At 36.8% G+C, this 18,429-nt stretch overlaps 1 protein-coding gene across 2 annotated transcripts in view; it reads right to left on the bottom strand.

Moving 5' to 3' along the window:
- Positions 1 to 1,657: 1,657 nt before the first annotated feature.
- dennd2c (DENN/MADD domain containing 2C) overlaps positions 1,658 to 18,429 on the bottom strand; it is a 40,858-nt gene continuing 24,086 nt past the window's right edge. For both annotated transcript variants that reach the window (XM_073819107.1, XM_073819108.1), the window contains exons 11-19: positions 18,178 to 18,255; positions 17,935 to 18,075; positions 9,309 to 9,457; positions 9,029 to 9,206; positions 6,913 to 6,954; positions 5,010 to 5,118; positions 2,617 to 2,859; positions 2,438 to 2,524; positions 1,658 to 2,359 (exon numbers count right to left, since the gene is read on the bottom strand). In XM_073819107.1, coding sequence (XP_073675208.1) covers positions 2,328 to 2,359; positions 2,438 to 2,524; positions 2,617 to 2,859; positions 5,010 to 5,118; positions 6,913 to 6,954; positions 9,029 to 9,206; positions 9,309 to 9,457; positions 17,935 to 18,075; positions 18,178 to 18,255 — 1,059 coding nt within the window. In that variant the 3' untranslated portion in view covers positions 1,658 to 2,327. The remainder of the gene's footprint in view (positions 2,360 to 2,437; positions 2,525 to 2,616; positions 2,860 to 5,009; positions 5,119 to 6,912; positions 6,955 to 9,028; positions 9,207 to 9,308; positions 9,458 to 17,934; positions 18,076 to 18,177; positions 18,256 to 18,429) is intronic.

The following is an 18,429-nucleotide window of genomic DNA, read 5'->3' as shown; positions in this document are numbered from 1 at the left end:
TCTTTCAACTCTGGAGGGTCTCCTTGCCATCACCCTGATCTTTAGCTCCCTCCACAGATTCTCAATTGGATTTAAGTCAGGACTCTGGCTGGGCCACTGCAAAACGTTAATGTTATTGTCGGCTAACCATTTCTTCACCACTTTTGCTGTGTGTTTTTGGTCGTTGTCGTGCTGAAATGTCCACTGGTGCCCAAGGCCAAGTTTCTCTTGCTTCTTTTTCATGGTGCCATTTACTGTGATTAGGTTCCCTGATCCACCAGCTGAAAAACACCCCCAAAACATTAGGTTCTCATCACCATGTTTGACAGTGGGGATGGTGTTCTTAGGGTTGAAGGCTCTTTTTACGCCAAATGACTAAAAAAAGGCTACTCCATTGTGGCCAAACAATTAAATTTTTGTTTCATCTGACCATAAAACAGAAGACCAGAAGTCTTCTTCTTTGTCCAGATGAGCATTTGCAAAGGCCAAGCAGGCTTTTGTGAGCCTTATCTGGAGAAGTGGTGTCCTCCTTGGTCTGCATCCGTGGAACCCAGTGGTGTGTAGTGTCTGTTGGACTGTCTGCCTTGAGATGTTGCCACCAGCAGAGCCCAGATTCATCAGGATGGCCTTGGTGGTGATCCTTGGATTCTTTTTTGCCTCTCTCACTATCCTCCTGGCCAGCACAGGTGTCACTTTTGGCTTCCGACCACGTCCTCTGAGATTTTTCACAGAGCGGAACGTCTTGTATTTTTTTATAATACTTTGCACTGTAGCCACTGGAACTTCAAAACATTTAGATATGGTCTTATAGCCCTTTCCTGACTTGTGAGCAGCCACAATGCGCAGCCGCAGGTCCTCAGTGAGCTCCTTTGTCTTAGCCATAACTGTCCACAAACCAACAACAGAGAGCTTCTGTTTTTCACCTGAGTTGAGTTGATTAAAACAGCTGTTCCCAATGAATCAGGGTAATTAGGATGCTTTAGAACAGCTTGGACTATTTGGAATGGTACAGAACTTTAGATTTTCCCATAGACTGTGACAGTTTGCGAAGGGTATGAATAATTTTGGACATGACACTTTTTGTTCAAATGTAAATATGAGAAATATTTTTTTCCACAATGATGCCTCTTGTACATTGTCTTATTATCTTTTGGGAGAAGCCTGTGTCATTTCCGATCAAAAAAAACTTGCTGGTTGAATAAAAGTAACTTTAAGTCAGAATTTGCCAGGGGTATGAATAATTTCGGGCTTGACTGTATAAAGAATGAATTGCGATTAATCACATCGAAAAGTTTTTCTTTACATAATGTATGTGTACCGTGTATATTTATTGTATATAAATACACTCATGTATATATTTAAGAAAAACATTATATTTATATATAAAATATAAATTATGATTATAAATATATAAACGTAAATGTTTTTTTTAAATATATACATGTATGTGTGTGTGCTTATATATACATAATAATTACAAACAGTACACACATATTATGTTAAAAAAAACTTTTATTTTGGATGCGATTAATCGCAATTAATCAGTACTAATTATAAATTTCCCATATCGGAAACTCATGCACCCTATACATTCTCAATCACTGAACATACATCCAAGTTTTCAAATATCCACAATACGATCACATTGTTTGATTCACACTTCCTGTCCAACACTGCATCAGAAAGATGTTTTTTTTTATTTTCAGATGTTACAAAAGTCTAGCTTGTCTAAAAACAAAACTGTACAAAATGTAAAAGTCTCTGAAAAACTGAAACATTTGCATTGATATTTTTACAAAACAGAAAATTTGGCAAAAAAAAAGGGTAAATGTTTGACATTTACCTGGAAAGGCAATTACTGTGCATATGAAGAATCATAAATTAAGTCCTGAAGGGGAACATAAGTCATCCTTCATCATATTTTCTTTTAAAACAAATTGTACAAATGTTTCCAGTTGGAAAAGGTGTTCGGTTACAACGTAAGCTTACCTTATTGTCCGGTTTAATAAAAGTTACATTAAAGACAATAAAAAAATATGTAAGACCGTTAACCCAACTCTTGTTATTATGCATTCATAGTCAAATTTTTCCTTATTTATCAAAATTACAATAACATGACAGACTCCTCCCTTTCCTCTTCGTTCTAATTCAGTCGTCTTTGTTCCTTGTGCTTATAAACTCATTTCCAGCCTTTTCCTCTTTTGTAACAGGACGGCAAATCTAAGCCTGAGAAATTTCAGGGCAGAACAGGCTGATTCCAGTCTTGACCTCATCTCCACCTTTTGAGGAACTGACATGCTGGTTGAGTCATTATAAACCCGCTCATACTTGGCATCTGACAGAGTTCTCTATTTCTTCTGCAAGAATTTCATTTTACTTCCTGCAAACAAACATATTTGTGAGTAAAACTATGGAAGTAAGCGCTTCTAGACAAATGGAAAAGAGGCAAAAGATTTACCGAGCCCCTTGAGAAATCTGTTGACTCCACTTGGTTCAGGTTCAGGATACGAATCCAGATATTCTGCTGCTCTCATTTCAAACAGCCCTGTTAAACAAGAACAAAACAATCCTCTTATTACTTAAAGGAATGGTTCACCCTAAAAAAACAACTCTAACCAAGAATATTTCTTTTCTCACCTTTAACACCTCCTTTTCTCAGCTCTCGGTCGTGAATGAATCCAGCAAACATCTGTGTGTCCATGAAGAGCTGGAGAAACTGTCGAACTCCTCGGGAAGGATGAGATTTCCTGAAAGCGTCTCTCTGGAGCTCTCGGGTCCCACCGGAACCTGTGTCGCTCATGTGGAGAGAATAATGTCCAACCAGCTCCACAAAGAAACACACAAACGCCTCCGACACCAAAGTGCTCAGGTCTGATTTATCTGTTAGGAGAATAAAACCACAATGTAACAAGGTAATAAAATAACACTTTTTTTGTAGCCTATACACTACCAGTCAAAAGTTTTGAACAGTAAGATTTTTTTAAAGAAGTCTCTTCTGCTTACCAAGCCTGCATTTATTTGATCCAAAGTACAAAATAAATATATTTTAAAATGTAATTTATTCATGTGATTTTAAAGCTTTATTTTTAGCATCATTACTTCAGTCACATGATCCTTCGTGTTGAAAACAGCTGAGTAGAATTTTTTAGGTTTCTTTGATGAATAGAAAGTTCAGAAGAACAGCATTTATTTAAAATAGAAATCTTTTGTAACATTATAAATATCTTTATCATCACTTTTGATCAATTTAAAGCATCCTTGCTAAATAAGTAAATAAGTATTAATTAAGTAAGTATTAATTTATATAATTTCTTTCTCAAAAAATAAATAAATGCATAAATAATAATAATAATACATACATATACATTATACAATATATATATATATATATTTTTTTTTTTTTTTTTTTTTGACTCTAAGCTTCTGAATGGATAAATGCTGATCTTTGGATCTTTCTATCCCTTAAAAACTCCTGAAAAAATTTACTCAACTGTTTTAAATATTGACAATAATAAAAAATGTTTATTGAACAGCAAATCAACATATTAGAATGATTTCTGAAGGATCGTGTGACACTGAAGACTGGAGTAATGATGCTGAAAATGTAGCTTTGATCACAGGAATAAATTACATTTTAAAATATATTCAAATAGAAAACAGTTATTTTAAATAGTAAAAATATTTCAAAATTTTACTGTTTTTTCTGTACTTTGGATCATATAAATGCAGGCTTGGTGAGCAGAAGAAACTTCTTTAAAAAAAACAATAAAATCTTACTGTTCAAAAACTTTTGACTGGTAGTGTATGCTATTGTGCCTCTAAAAATTGACAAAATTAAAGTGATAGTTCACCTAGAAATGCCTGAAAATGCCTTACTCTGTTCAAGATTTAGGATGAGCTTGTTTCTTTATCAGAAAAGATTTGTAGACATTTAGCATTACATCACTTGCTCGCCAATGCATCCTCTGCAGTGAATGGGTGCCGTCAGAATGAGAGTCTAAACAACTGATAAAAACATCACAGTAATCCACAAGTAATCTTAACAAATCCAGTCCATCAATCAACATATTGTAAAATGAAAGGCTGCATGTTTGTAAGAAACAAATCCATCATTAAGACATTTTTAACGTCGTACCATTTCTTCATGCTAAAATAAGAGCCCTCTATCTGTAACATTGCTTTCTACATTGAAAAAGTCTTCTCATCTGAATCAGGAGGAGAGAAAAATGGACAGAACAAGCACTATTTTAAAGCAAAAACAAATACGTTAGTGGACCTTTTCACAGGAGGAAGCATTATTACAGATGGACTTTTGGCCAAAAGTTAAAACTCCTTAATGAATTTGTTTCTTAAAAACATGCAACTTTTGATAGACTGTAGTCGTGTGGATTATTTGTGAATTATTGTGATGTTTTTATCAGCTGTTTGGACTCACTACAAATTATCCATTGGTGAGCAAGTGATGTAATGCTAAATTTCGTAAAACCTATCCCATGATGAAACAAACTCATCTATATCTTGGATGGCCCGAGGGTAAGTACATTTTCAACCAATCTTTATTTTTGTGTGAACTATTCCTTCATTTTTGTTAAATGTTTGTCAAATCAAAAGATCTCTAGAGAATTTCTCAAATGATTTGCTATTTGATGAAACCAGACCTAAAACTTCCTGTTTTAAACAGGAAATGTCAACAAAGGAAAGAAAACAATGGTTTTTGTAAAGCCATTAGTCCTTTAATATTTAGTATAACTAGTATAATAACTATTTCCCGTTAGGCCGGCTTAACGAAACATCTGTACACCTGAAATCATACAATCATTGTCAGCATGTCTCTGAACTAACTGGCCTTGTTTAACGGTTGGTTATTCATCACAACATGAATAACTAGACAGTAAGACTTTACAAGATGAACAGCTCATTTTGACACAATAAGACAATGGATGAAACCTTCAGTTAAACCAGTTTAAAATTGAACTGAGTCAGGTGCTGAGGGTTCGGCTGGGAATAACGGCACGTGTGTTGAGTCTAACCTCCTTTCCTGTCTCTTGTGCTTTGTTCTAGGATCTCCTCCCTGTTCTCCAGTATCTCCTGAAGCGCTGCCTGCAGCTTTCTAGGTAAGATACAGTCCTCGTCTCCAAGCTAGGACAACCAAAAGGAGAGAAAAATGAATATAGGAGCAAATTTAGGAAAGAAATAGATATTTTGATGACATTTTTTGATGCATTTTGACAAAAAACAGATGATCCATAATTACATTTAACAAAATGATTTGTCAGCAATTAGATAATTAAAAATTAGTAATCTGATGTAGACTCTGTACAAAGGATGGCGTTTTTTTTTTTAAAGAAATAGTATTTATTAAGTATTAAAACTTAGGGCTGTCAAATCGATTCATTACAATTCATTTATTTCGAAAATAAAAGTTTGTGTTTGCATAATGTGTAAACTGTGTATATTTATATGAATACATGTACACACATGTATATATTTATATTTAAATATATATATATATATATATATATTCATATGTATATATATAATGATTAAACATAAAATTTAATTAAACATATGTGTGTCTATCTATATATACATATAAATATATACAGTACACACACATATATTATGTAAACAAAATATTATTTTTATTCATATTTGATAGCCCCAATTAAATTCGATCAAAAGTGACAGTTTAGGAATTTACATGATTCAAAGTACAGCAAAAACAGTACAATTTTGAAATATTTTTACTATTTAAAATAACAATTTTCTATTTGAATATATTTTAAAATGTAATTTATTCATGTGATTTTAAAGCTGATTTTTTAGCATCATTTTAGCACCAGTCACATGATCCTTCAGAAATCATTTTAATATTCTGATTTGCAGCTCAAAAAAACATTATTATTATGTTGAAAACAGCTGAGTAGAATTTTTTCAGGTTTCTTTGATGAATACAAAACTCAGAAGAACAACATTTATCTAAAATAGAAATCTTTGTAACATTATAAATGTCTTTACCATCACTTTTGATCAATTTAAAGTATTCTTGCTATATAAAAATTTCTTGCAAAAAAAAAAAACAAATTATACTGACTCCAAGCTTTTGAATGGTACATTATGTAATGTTTGCAAAAGCTTTTTTTTTTTTAAGTCAGCATATTAGAATGATTTCTGAAAAATCATGTGACACTGAAGACTGGAGTATTTATGCTGAAAATGTAGCTTTGATCACAGAAATAAATTACATTTTAAAATATATTCAAATATAAAACTGTTATTTTAAATAGTAAAAATATTTCAAAATTGTACTGTTTTTGCTGTACTTTGGTTCAAATAATTGCAGGCTTGGTGAGCAGAAGAGACTTCTTTAAGTGTCCAAAAAAATTTAACTGGTAGTGTATAATGTTACAAAAGTTTTTTTTTATTTATTTCAAACAAATGCTGTTTTATTAACATTCTATTCATCAAAGGATCCTGAAAAAAATTCTAAAAAATATGAAGCAATAACTGATTTCAACATTTATAATAATAAGTCATGTTTTTTAGCAGCAAATCAGCATAGAATATTAAGCAAAGAATAAAGGCTGCTTTGTGATCACAGCAATAAATTTAAATTTAAAATATTTAAAAAATATTTTAATAATTACTGCATTTACGCTAAAATAAATGCATCCTTGGTGAGCATGAGAGACTTCTTTCCAAACCACAGAGGATATTACTGACCCAAACCTTCAAATGGCAGTGTATAAGGAAAAAACTGTACTTGTATGACGATATAAATATTTCCAAAAAGACTCTTTGATAATACATCACAGTTACTCAGGCCATGACTTGAGTTTCAGACCACACCCTCACAAACACATACATGCACTTGTGACACTTTCAAAAGGACACACCCTTCTATTATTAGGAAACTAAAACCTGCATACACACCTGAACGACAAACTTGTCCGCACACAGATCCACAATAAGAACCTGAAAGAAAAAGACGAAAAAAGATGGAAGGTCAAAAATGACAACAGGATGCAAGAACCCATTTATGTAACAAATGTATGTCTTTCAAGCTCTTTCAGAATGGAAAGAATAAGATAAAATAGTAGTACAGTCAAACCACAAATTATTCAGACACCAGATATAATTTTGGATATATTTTTTACTAGTTGGTGCAGGACACTATAGTTAATGTATGTTCATTTAAGTAAACTGGGACATATTATACCCAAAAATTCTTCATACAGTGGACTACCAGTCAAATTAATACAAATTTGGGAACAAAAATTACTCAGACACTTTGACCTGACCATGTTTTGCTTAAGTGTTCTTTTTTTTTTATTGCTAATGCAACCTTTTTACACCACAGACTGAACAAAATGAATCATTGCTTGGTAACTGGTCAACAAATTATTGATAGTTTTGCAAATATTGTCATACTAACAGAATTTTTGGTTGATTGTAATCTATTACATACCTTTCCATCAAAGTTATCTGACATTATCAAGATGAATTTGTCCTGGCACAGTTTAACTCTGAGTTCTTGTCATATTTTATTACCATTTATAAACTATAGCGAACAAACTGTGATAATGTGAGAAATGTTGAAGGTGTCCGAATAAATTTTGCCTTGACTGTATGTGACACTAAATGGGCCTGACAGAAACCTCAGAATGCAATGTTGTATAATTTTCCATCAGTTAATTTAAGACAAATGGCATTTTATTTGCAATGAAACATCACAAAGTTATGGGGATTTTTATTTATAGCACATCCTACATTAAAAAAAGGTGTTTTTACCACCATAAAAGATTAATTTTGGGTTTCTAAAAGAACCTTCTAATGAACCGTTTATAAAAGAACCATTAAAGAACCTTTTTTCCACTAAAAGAACCTTTTGTCCAGTGGAGGGGTTACATGAAGGTTAAAGGTCCTTCATAGAACGCAGATGCAAACAAAGAGCCTTTATTTATTTATAATTTTTTAGCAGCTCAAATGCAAGTACTACTTTTCTGGTAGACTAAACTTGGATCCTCTTACAGATATGATTTAATACCTTATACCTCAGTCAAATAGCATTGTATGGCTAGCATGGGGAATTTCAAGCTGTTAAACAATGGAAACAATTCAAGGCATGGCTGTTATTAAATTAAACTCTGGCCGTAGTCGTAATCAAATGACAAAGCTCTCTTCTGTTGTTTAGAAGCATCTTATATGGGATCCATGACAGCGTTCGAGAAAATTTCCTTTCTACAGGCCAGAAGAGTCTGAGTAAGTTTGAAAGTAAAAAGAAATCTTGTCAATAATTACCCACAAGACCTTTGTTTATCTTTGGAACAAAAATTAAGATATTTTTGATCAAATTCAAGAGCGTTCTGACCCTCAGTAGACAGCAACGCAACTACTATGTTCAAGGCCCAGAAAGGTAGTATGGATATTGTTAAAATAGTCCATGTGACATTAGAGGTTCAACCATAATGTTATGACGCTACAAGAATACTTTTTGTACACTAAGAAAACAAAAATAGCGACTGTATTCAATTACTACTTCTCTTCCATATCAGTCTTTGATGCATGTTCAGTGAAGTACCAAGATGCATGAGCGTTCAACAAAAAAAAATTGTTGAATAAAGTTATCATTTTTCTTTTCTTGAACTATTTTAACAATGTTCTTACTACTTTGCTGAGTCTTGAATGTGTCAAGTTTGACACAGTTGCTGTCTATACAGGGTCAAAAAGCTCTCGAATTTCATCAAAAATATCTTAATTGTGTTCCATAGATGAACGAAGGTCTTACGGTTTTGGAACGACATGAGGGTGAGTAATTAATGACAGAATTTTAATATTTTGGGTGAACTTTCCCTTTGCACAACAGTGCAATCCATTGAACGCACTGTACTTCAATCCTGCACAGTCTCATTTTCATTCCTGTAAAATATGAAATATGTCGCTACCCTGACTAAGGTCTACAGGTCAGAAAGATGGTTGCAATTATTACTAAAAACTTAATTACTAACTTAAAACTGGACTTAAATATGGCTCTTTTAAACGGACTGACCTCCTCGATGGGCATATCCAGCACCTCAGGCAGGGATGGAGACAGGGCCCCCATTACAAAAGGAGTGGGAGAGCAGCATATGTCCAGCATGCTGGCAGGGAGCACTGGTACGAACGTGTGCTGCCATGTGAAGGGATACAGTAGAGCCAAGGCAGAATGGGCGCATCGGGATAAGACACTGGCCAAAGACAAACAAAGTTAGGTTTGAATTTAATTCTACAGTAGTAGTCTACAGTACAGATTGCTATATTTGGGTATCAGCATGGGTGGTGGTCTGTACCTGAGCTTGTCTGCAATGAAGATCACCCTCCTCTCCAGCAGCACAGAAGCAAAGACCTGAAGGAGTCTGGTCACACTGAGACACTGCAGCAAACTCTCAAAGTCCACATGCTCCAGACGAGAGTCCACCGGCCTACACAGAGTCAGAACCTACACATACGACACAGACACACGAATGATTCTCTGAAGATGGTGACAAACCTATTCTTTGACACGAGTAGTTAAAAGTTTTAAATAGTTAAAAAAACTCCAAGTACAGAATTGTATAAACATTTATGGTAACACTTTACAATAAGTTGTCATTTGTGATCCTGGACCACAAAACCACTCATGAGGGTAAATTTACATCATTTGACAGCAGGATAGATAAGTTTTTCTTTTTTCTTATGGTTTGTTAGGATAGAATATTATTTGGCTAAGACACAACTATTTGAAAATCTAGGATCTGAGGGTGCAAAAAAATCCAAATATTGAGAAAATTGCCTTTAAATTTGTCTAAATAAAGTTCATAGCGCGCATTACTAATCAAAAATTTATTTTTAATATATTAACGGTAGGAAATTTACGAAATATCTTCATGGAACATGATCTTTACTTAATATCCTAATGATTTTTGGCATAAAAGAAAAATCAATCATTTTGACCCATACAATGTATTTTTGGCTATTACTGCATATATACCTGTGCAGCTTAAGAATGGTTTTGTGCTCCTGGATCCCATTTGTTAACATTATTTAATGTATTAAATAACATGAACAAACAATGAACAATACATTTATTACACTATTTATTAAAATTTGTTAATGTTAGTTAATAAAAATAAAAATACATGTGTTCAGTGTTTGTTCATGTAAGTTCACAGTGCACTTTTACTTGATTTTAATAATGCATTAGTAAATGCTGAAATTAACATTAACTAAAATTAAGAAAAACTGTAGGTATTGTTCATTCTTAGTTCTTAGTTATGTTAACTAATGAACCTTATTGTAAAGTGTTACCCAATTTATAAAAAAATATTAAATGGTCTGATTTCCACTATTCTCTCAAACATTGTATTGTTTTGTAACTTTATTTATCTTTGTTACATTCCAGAAAGTTATTAGGTGGTTGTTTTGTCTGTTGCTTTTTTTTTCTTTATTTCAGGTCCTTAGTGGTTCCATTGCTTGCTGCTCCTGATTGGTTGGCTCATGTTCCATTATGTCAACCAATCCCGTCATTCCATTCTCCTCATTGGTTGCTGCACATCTCAGTACTTCATCCAATCCCGTCACTCCATTCTTCTGATTGGTTGCTGCACATCTCAACACTTCATCCAATCCTGTTACTCCATTCTTCTGATTTGAGGATATTCTGTTTCAGTGCACCGTCCTCAACCAATCCCCATTTTCCAGCTGGCTTTTAAGAAGCCATTTCAGGAATTAGAGTTAGTCTTGAGACTCACTTTGTTCTGGCTACACTTTGTTTTTGTCAGTCAACTTGTTGGCGATATTCATGACTGAGAGACTGGTGTAGGGAAGTAAGCCACGTGGTATACATATCAACATGTAGGTAACTTGCTGTCTAGAGATACATTAGGTAAGATGGTGCGTGCCACCCTATGTATCCCTTTTGATTTAGATAGTGTAGCCAGTTAGGGGGTTTCTGCTCATTAGATTTATTTTTTCCCCTTTTTATTTTTAGATCAGACTAGATGGGGGGGGGGGAAACTGTGATTAGTTAGGCTGGGTTTTTTGGTTTATTTTCAGCCGCACCTATAGCCAGTCTTTCTATTAGTACCTGACTTTAAACAATTATTTTCACTTGTAAATATTCCACTTAATACCACTTCTCTTGTACTTTATGTAAATAAACACATGTTGTTGATAAGATATTTAGTTTGTCATCACTTTGGTTGCAATCAGTGCTGGGAAGTCAACTTGCCAATGTCTTACAAATTTAAGTGTGCGACCCGTATACCCCTAGAACACCAAGGGTCGTAACATTTTTGGGGGCTCGTCCGGGATCCTAAAGGTCCCGATTTCTTTTTTATTTCTGTGGACATTGGTATCGTTGTGCTCAGCACGGTTGGCAAAGTGATTTCATTTGTAGTGGACGTTGTCTATTGCTTAAGGCGAACTAGTTCTGTATGTTGGTTTTGGATCAGGTATGGCGTCATTTAATTTGGACTCGTTTATTCAGAACCCAACTCTTGGGGAATTTGATAAATGTCGCAAAGACGATTTAATTCAAATTGCTGAACATTTTCAGATTCTAGTGAACAAGCAAAATCTTAAAAGAGAAATTAAGCAAGTTATTTATGATCGGTTGGTCGAATTGGGTATTTTTGCTGTGGATAGTGTAGCTCCAGACGAATCGAATCCACTCGGTGTGACTGAAAGGCCGTGCGATCCTGGATGGGCAGGGTTGAATGGTGATGTAGCTGAGGGGGAGACGGAGGTTGAACCCAAGGTTGTGTTACCGCCCTTTGATCCCATATCACCTGCCTCGACTGTTTCAATGGGAGATGGCAGACTTAAGTTACGTCTAGCCAAATTGCAGTATGAGGCTCAGGAAAAAGCACGTGCCCACCAAGCTGAGTTGGAGTTGCGATTTAAGATCCGACAACTGGAGATAGAGGCTGATAAGCAGGTTAAGCTGCGACAGCTAGACATTGAGGCTGCTAAAGCCGCACACCTGGCTTCTCCTGTCCCTGATACAGGTACATCCACAGCTGTTCCAGTGAGGGAACCAGTTGCTTCGCCCAATTCGCACCATACTGACATAAGTACATTTCACTTGTTCCAAATTTTCGTGAAGACGAAGTTGACTCGTACTTTCAAGTATTCGAACGTATTGCGTCGACCCTCCATTGGCCATCCGAAATATGGACCTTGCTATTGCAGTGTAAGCTGTCTGGCAAAGCCCAGGAGATCTGTTCCGCACTTTCAGTTGAGGAAAGCTTAAATTATGATACTGTGAAGTCTGCAATATTAAGAGGTTATGAACTAGTGCCTGAAGCATATAGGCAACGTTTTAGGAACCATAAGAAGGGTATGCAACAGACCTACGTAGAGTTTGCTCGAGAGAAGAGCTTGTTATTTGACAAATGGTGTACTGCCACTAAGACAATGGATTTTGCTGAGTTACGTGAACTTATTCTACTGGAAGAATTCAAGAATTGTTTGCCTGAGCGTATTGTAGTATATCTGAATGAACAAAAAGTAAATTCTGTGTCCCAAGCTGCTATACATGCTGATGAATTCATGCTTACGCATAAACCGGTGTTCTCTTTAGCTCGCTCTGGAACATTTACAGCGTCTCGTCCTAAAACAGTGGTGTCTATGAATTCGTCCTCTCATTCCTCTCCTCCCCGTGCTCTGGCTAAGACAGAGCAAGGAAAGGAAATGAGAGAATGTTACTATTGTCATAAAGCTGGTCACTTGATTGCGGACTGTCGTGCTCTTAAAAGTAAACATGCACGACCCACAAGTGTTGGTCTAATTCAGTCAACAGCCTCGAATAGGCCATTATTTCTAGAGAAGCAGGTCGTTGACGCAAGTTATCGTCCGTTTGTTTTTAATGGGTTAGTCTCCACAACCGGTAACCCCGCAGATCAGCGACCAATCCAGATACTCCGTGATACAGGTGCCGCCCACTCTGTGTTGATCGCTGATGTGCTTGTTTTGAATGAACAGACTTCGTGTGGTACAAGCATTCTGATGCAGGGGATTGAGATGGGCATTGTTAAAGCCCCTGTACATAAAATCCACTTAGAGTGCGAGCTTGCGAATTGTGTGGTGTCAGTAGCTGTGCTTCCAGACTTGCCAATTAAAGGTGTGTCTTTTATCCTCGGGAATGATATTGCCGGGGGTAAAGTGATGCCATCATTAGAGGTCTTTGACAAGAAACCCGTCTCCGCTGTAGATGATGAGTTGTCCACCACTTATCCTGACACTTTTCCTGCATGTGTTGTGACTCGTTCTCAGGCCAAGCAGCTGGATAATGAGGAGTTTACTCTTGAGAATACATTTATGCATACCGATGAACCCTTGCTACTTAGAACTAAGAGTGTGGACGAACCTTGTGTTCTTGAAACAGATCAAGATAATTTTCAGAAGCTTAATTTAAACATGACCCGTGAGCAGATAATTATTGCACAGGGAAAGGATGAGACGTTAAAAAGGTGTTTTGATGCTGTACTTTCCCAGGAACAGTTAAAACGGCAACCCACGGGTTATTTCATTGAGGATGCAATGTTGATGCGTAAGTGGAGTTCTACACGTGAACAGGGAGCTGACTGGAATACCGTGTACCAAGTGGTCATTCCTTCTGTATACCGACCTCATGTACTGTCACTTGCACATGACCATGTTCTGTCCGGTCACCTGGGAATCACCAAGACTTATCGCAGAATTCTGAGATATTTCTTTTGGCCTGGTTTGAAACGAGACGTTGCCAGATATTGCCGGACCTGTCAGACGTGCCAGTGCAGTGGTAAACCAAATCAGGTAATCCCAAAAGCTCCCCTTATTCCAATACCCATTGTGCATGAACCATTTGAACGTGTAATTATTGACTGTGTTGGCCCATTGCCAAGATCAAAAGCCGGTAATCAGTTTCTTCTAACTATCATGTGTGCGACTACTCGTTTTCCTGAAGCTGTTCCGCTCCGTAAAATAACTGCGCCTACAATCATTAAAGCGCTTATGAAGTTTTTTGCAACATTTGGTCTCCCTAAGGTCATCCAGAGTGATCAGGGGACGAATTTTATGTCGAGGGTGTTCAATCAGGTGTTAAAGAGTCTTGCAATTCAACACAGCGTCTCTAGTGCTTTCCATCCTGAAAGCCAGGGAGCCCTTGAGCGTTTCCACCAGACATTAAAGTCTATGTTGCGCAAATATTGCCTAGATACGGGCAGGGATTGGGATGAAGGGGTTCCTCTTATGTTGTTTGCTGTACGAGAGGCAGTACAGGAGTCCCTTGGTTTCAGTCCAGCCGAGCTCGTGTTCGGACATACTGTACGTGGCCCGCTAAAGGTGTTGAAGGAGAACATTCTGGCTTCGGAGTCAGGGAGCAAAACGAATGTGCTGCAGTACGTCAGCAGGTTTCGGGAACGGTTGCATAAGGCTTGCTCCATGGCACGTCAAATGTTGACCTCTGCTCAAAAGACTATGAAACAAAGATATGACAAGAAGGCAATAGTTCGTGAGTTTAAAACCGGAGACCAAGTTTTAGTTTTGTTACCCATCGTTGGGTCCGCTTTGTCTGCGAGATTTGCTGGTCCATATACAATTGACAAAAAATTGAGTGACACTGATTATGTTATTCGCACACCTGAAAGACGCCGAAAAACTAGGATTTGCCATATTAACATGTTAAAAGCCTACCATCCACGCCAGTCTCACCCTGAACAGGAGGAGATGACAGTGAAACCTGCCGTTGCCCCTGTTGTGCTTGTTGCTCCTGGGACTGGAGGTTTAGAGACTGACGAGGATGGTTTAATCTTGCGTAATGCTCCACAACAGTGTGCTTTATTGCCCAATTCAGAGAAATTACGAGAGTTGCCTACATTATTGAGTCACCTGTCTAATTCCCAAAAAGAAGATATTGAGCGATTGGTTAGAATGTATCCAACTCTTTTTCGCGATACCCCGAGTCAAACCACAGTAATACAACATGATATTGATGTAAATAATGCTGCTCCAATTAAACAGCATCCCTACCGCGCAAATGTTGTGAAACGGGAGCTGATGAGAAAAGAGGTAAAATATCTCTGTGAAAATGGTCTTGCGGTACAAAGCTGCAGTCCATGGAGCTCGCCTTGCCTACTTGTTCCCAAATCTGATGGCTCCTTTCGTTTTTGCACTGATTACCGTAAGGTCAATGCCGTAACAGTGCCCGATAGTTACCCGTTACCGCGGATGGAAGATTGTATTGACAATTTAGGTGCCGCTCGGTTTGTAACTAAATTGGACTTGTTAAAAGGTTATTGGCAAGTGCCTTTGACACCTCGTGCCTCTGACATATCTGCATTCGTTACCCCAGATCACTTTATGCAGTACCAAGTTATGGCCTTTGGGCTCCGTAATGCGCCCGCAACGTTTCAACGTTTGGTTGCTACTGTACTGGCAGGTGTGCCTGGGTGCAATGCATATTTGGACGACTTGGTGATCTATTCAACTAATTGGCCAGAGCATATGTCTCAGTTGAATTCTGTGTTTGAACGGTTATCAAAAGCAAATTTAACGCTGAATCTTGCGAAATGTGATTTTGCTAAAGCAACCATTACATATCTTGGAAAACAGGTTGGGCAGGGACAAGTCCGTCCAGTTGCTGCTAAAGTTTCAGCCATCTCAGATTTTCCTGTTCCTACTACCCGGCGTCAGTTGAGGCGATTCTTAGGGATGGCCGGATATTATCGTGGATTTTGTAGAAACTTTTCAAGTGTTGCAAGTCCTCTTACAAGTTTGTTGAGTCCCTCGCAACAGTTTAAGTGGTCTTTGGAATGCCAACATGCATTCGACAGTGTGAAAGCACTGCTGTGCAGCGCTCCGGTACTCGCAACACCAAATTTTGATCGCCCATTTAAGTTGGAGGTTGATGCTAGTGCTGTGGGGGCTGGGGCAGTCCTATTGCAGGAGGATGCAGATGGAATTGACCACCCGATTTGTTATTTTTCCCGCAAATTTGATAAGCACCAATTGAATTACTCCACTATCGAAAAGGAGGCTCTTGCATTACTTATGGCACTTCAAAATTTTGAAGTGTATGTGGGTTCTAGTTCGCTCCCTGTTGTCGTCTATACTGACCATAACCCACTTGTTTTTCTGTCAAGAATGTATAATCAGAACCAGAGGCTGATGCGCTGGTCTCTGATTGTACAAAACTATAATCTAGAGATTCAGCATAAGAAAGGAACAGACAACATTGTAGCTGACACCTTGTCTCGAACTGACATGTAAGTTTTTTTTTTACTTACTATTTGAACACAATTGTGTCAGTTATTGTTTCATGTCATCTTGATTTTGTTTTGTTTTACAAACATGTTTAAAAATGTTTGTTCTTAAGGGAGGGGGTGTTACATTCCAGAAAGTTATTAGGTGGTTGTTTTGTCTGTTGCTTTTTTTTTCTTTATTTCAGGTCCTTAGTGGTTCCATTGCTTGCTGCTCCTGATTGGTTGGCTCATGTTCCATTATGTCAACCAATCCCGTCATTCCATTCTCCTCATTGGTTGCTGCACATCTCAGTACTTCATCCAATCCCGTCACTCCATTCTTCTGATTGGTTGCTGCACATCTCAACACTTCATCCAATCCTGTTACTCCATTCTTCTGATTTGAGGATATTCTGTTTCAGTGCACCGTCCTCAACCAATCCCCATTTTCCAGCTGGCTTTTAAGAAGCCATTTCAGGAATTAGAGTTAGTCTTGAGACTCACTTTGTTCTGGCTACACTTTGTTTTTGTCAGTCAACTTGTTGGCGATATTCATGACTGAGAGACTGGTGTAGGGAAGTAAGCCACGTGGTATACATATCAACATGTAGGTAACTTGCTGTCTAGAGATACATTAGGTAAGATGGTGCGTGCCACCCTATGTATCCCTTTTGATTTAGATAGTGTAGCCAGTTAGGGGGTTTCTGCTCATTAGATTTATTTTTTCCCCTTTTTATTTTTAGATCAGACTAGATGGGGGGGGGAAACTGTGATTAGTTAGGCTGGGTTTTTTGGTTTATTTTCAGCCGTTTCTATTAGTACCTGACTTTAAACAATTATTTTCACTTGTAAATATTCCACTTAATACCACTTCTCTTGTACTTTATGTAAATAAACACATGTTGTTGATAAGATATTTAGTTTGTCATCACTTTGGTTGCAATCAGTGCTGGGAAGTCAACTTGCCAATGTCTTACAAATTTAAGTGTGCGACCCGTATACCCCTAGAACACCAAGGGTCGTAACAATCTTCGTTTTTTGCAACAGAATCATTCAGTCCAAAGTTCCACTTTTTTATTTAATTTGATTTGATTTGATTCTATGCAATGCAATGCAACAAACCCATTCATACAAGTCCAAAGATGGATTTCCACTATTCTTGCAAACATTTTATTTTTTTTATTATTTATTTATTTATTCATTTATTTTATTTTATTTTATTTTATGTTTTTAATAACCTGTTCTTATTCATGAATAAACATGTATGTATTATATATATATATATATATATATGATTAAATAATTAATGTAATCATTAATTGTAATATAATTTTATTTTTAGAATTTAATTTTCCAGGGTTATGCATTAGCACAAAGTATAAAAACTGTGGAAAAAAATGTAAATATTGAGAAAATTGCCTTTAAAGTTGTCCAAATGAAGTTCTCAGCAATGCATATTACTAATCAAAAAATGTTTACATATTTACGGTAGGAAATTTACTAAATATCTTCATGGAACATGATCTTTACTTAATATCCTAATGATTTTTAGCACAAAAGAAAAATCGATAATTTTGCCCCATACAATGTATTGCTGGCTATTGCTACAAATATACCCGTGCTACTTATGACTGGTTTTGTGATCCAGGGTACACCGAACTAAATCCATATAGTAAAGATATTTACATGATCTCTAAGTTAAACAATATCTTACCTCATTGCCAGAGCCTGGCAGAAAACTCTTGACTGTAATTGTGCGTCCTGGAGCGGGGAAGGGAGCTTCCATGACACTGTGCATGAAAGGATGAACCAAGGCAGGGGAAATCTCTCTCCTCCTCTCCACCTCCTCCAAGATCTGCTCCCAGACATTTCAGACAGTTACAATTCAGCATCTGTCTAAAAGGTTTAGTGCTGATTAAACAGGAAATTCATATCTGATCTCTGAAATGTCCCTGACCTTTGAGAAGAGATTGAAGCAGCCTAGTCTGCTGATGATGCAGTGAACTTCAGGCAGTCTCTTCCCTTTCCCACTGGGCTGCAAGACACATGTCATAGGTCAAGGATAGTGCAGATTTATCCCCGAGAATACATAATATTGCCACATCATTTATTCACCGTCATATATTTCAAACCTGCATGACTGCTGTAATGAATAAAAGGTGACTTTTGAGCCAAGTATTATTTTAACTGATCCGGTGAAATTATGTTT

This window comes from Garra rufa, chromosome 15 (assembly GCF_049309525.1).
Source record: "Garra rufa chromosome 15, GarRuf1.0, whole genome shotgun sequence".
Taxonomy (NCBI): Eukaryota; Metazoa; Chordata; class Actinopteri; order Cypriniformes; family Cyprinidae; genus Garra; species Garra rufa.
The sequence above is the reverse complement of the archived record's forward strand: the minus strand, read 5'-3'. Positions and strand labels throughout refer to the sequence as shown.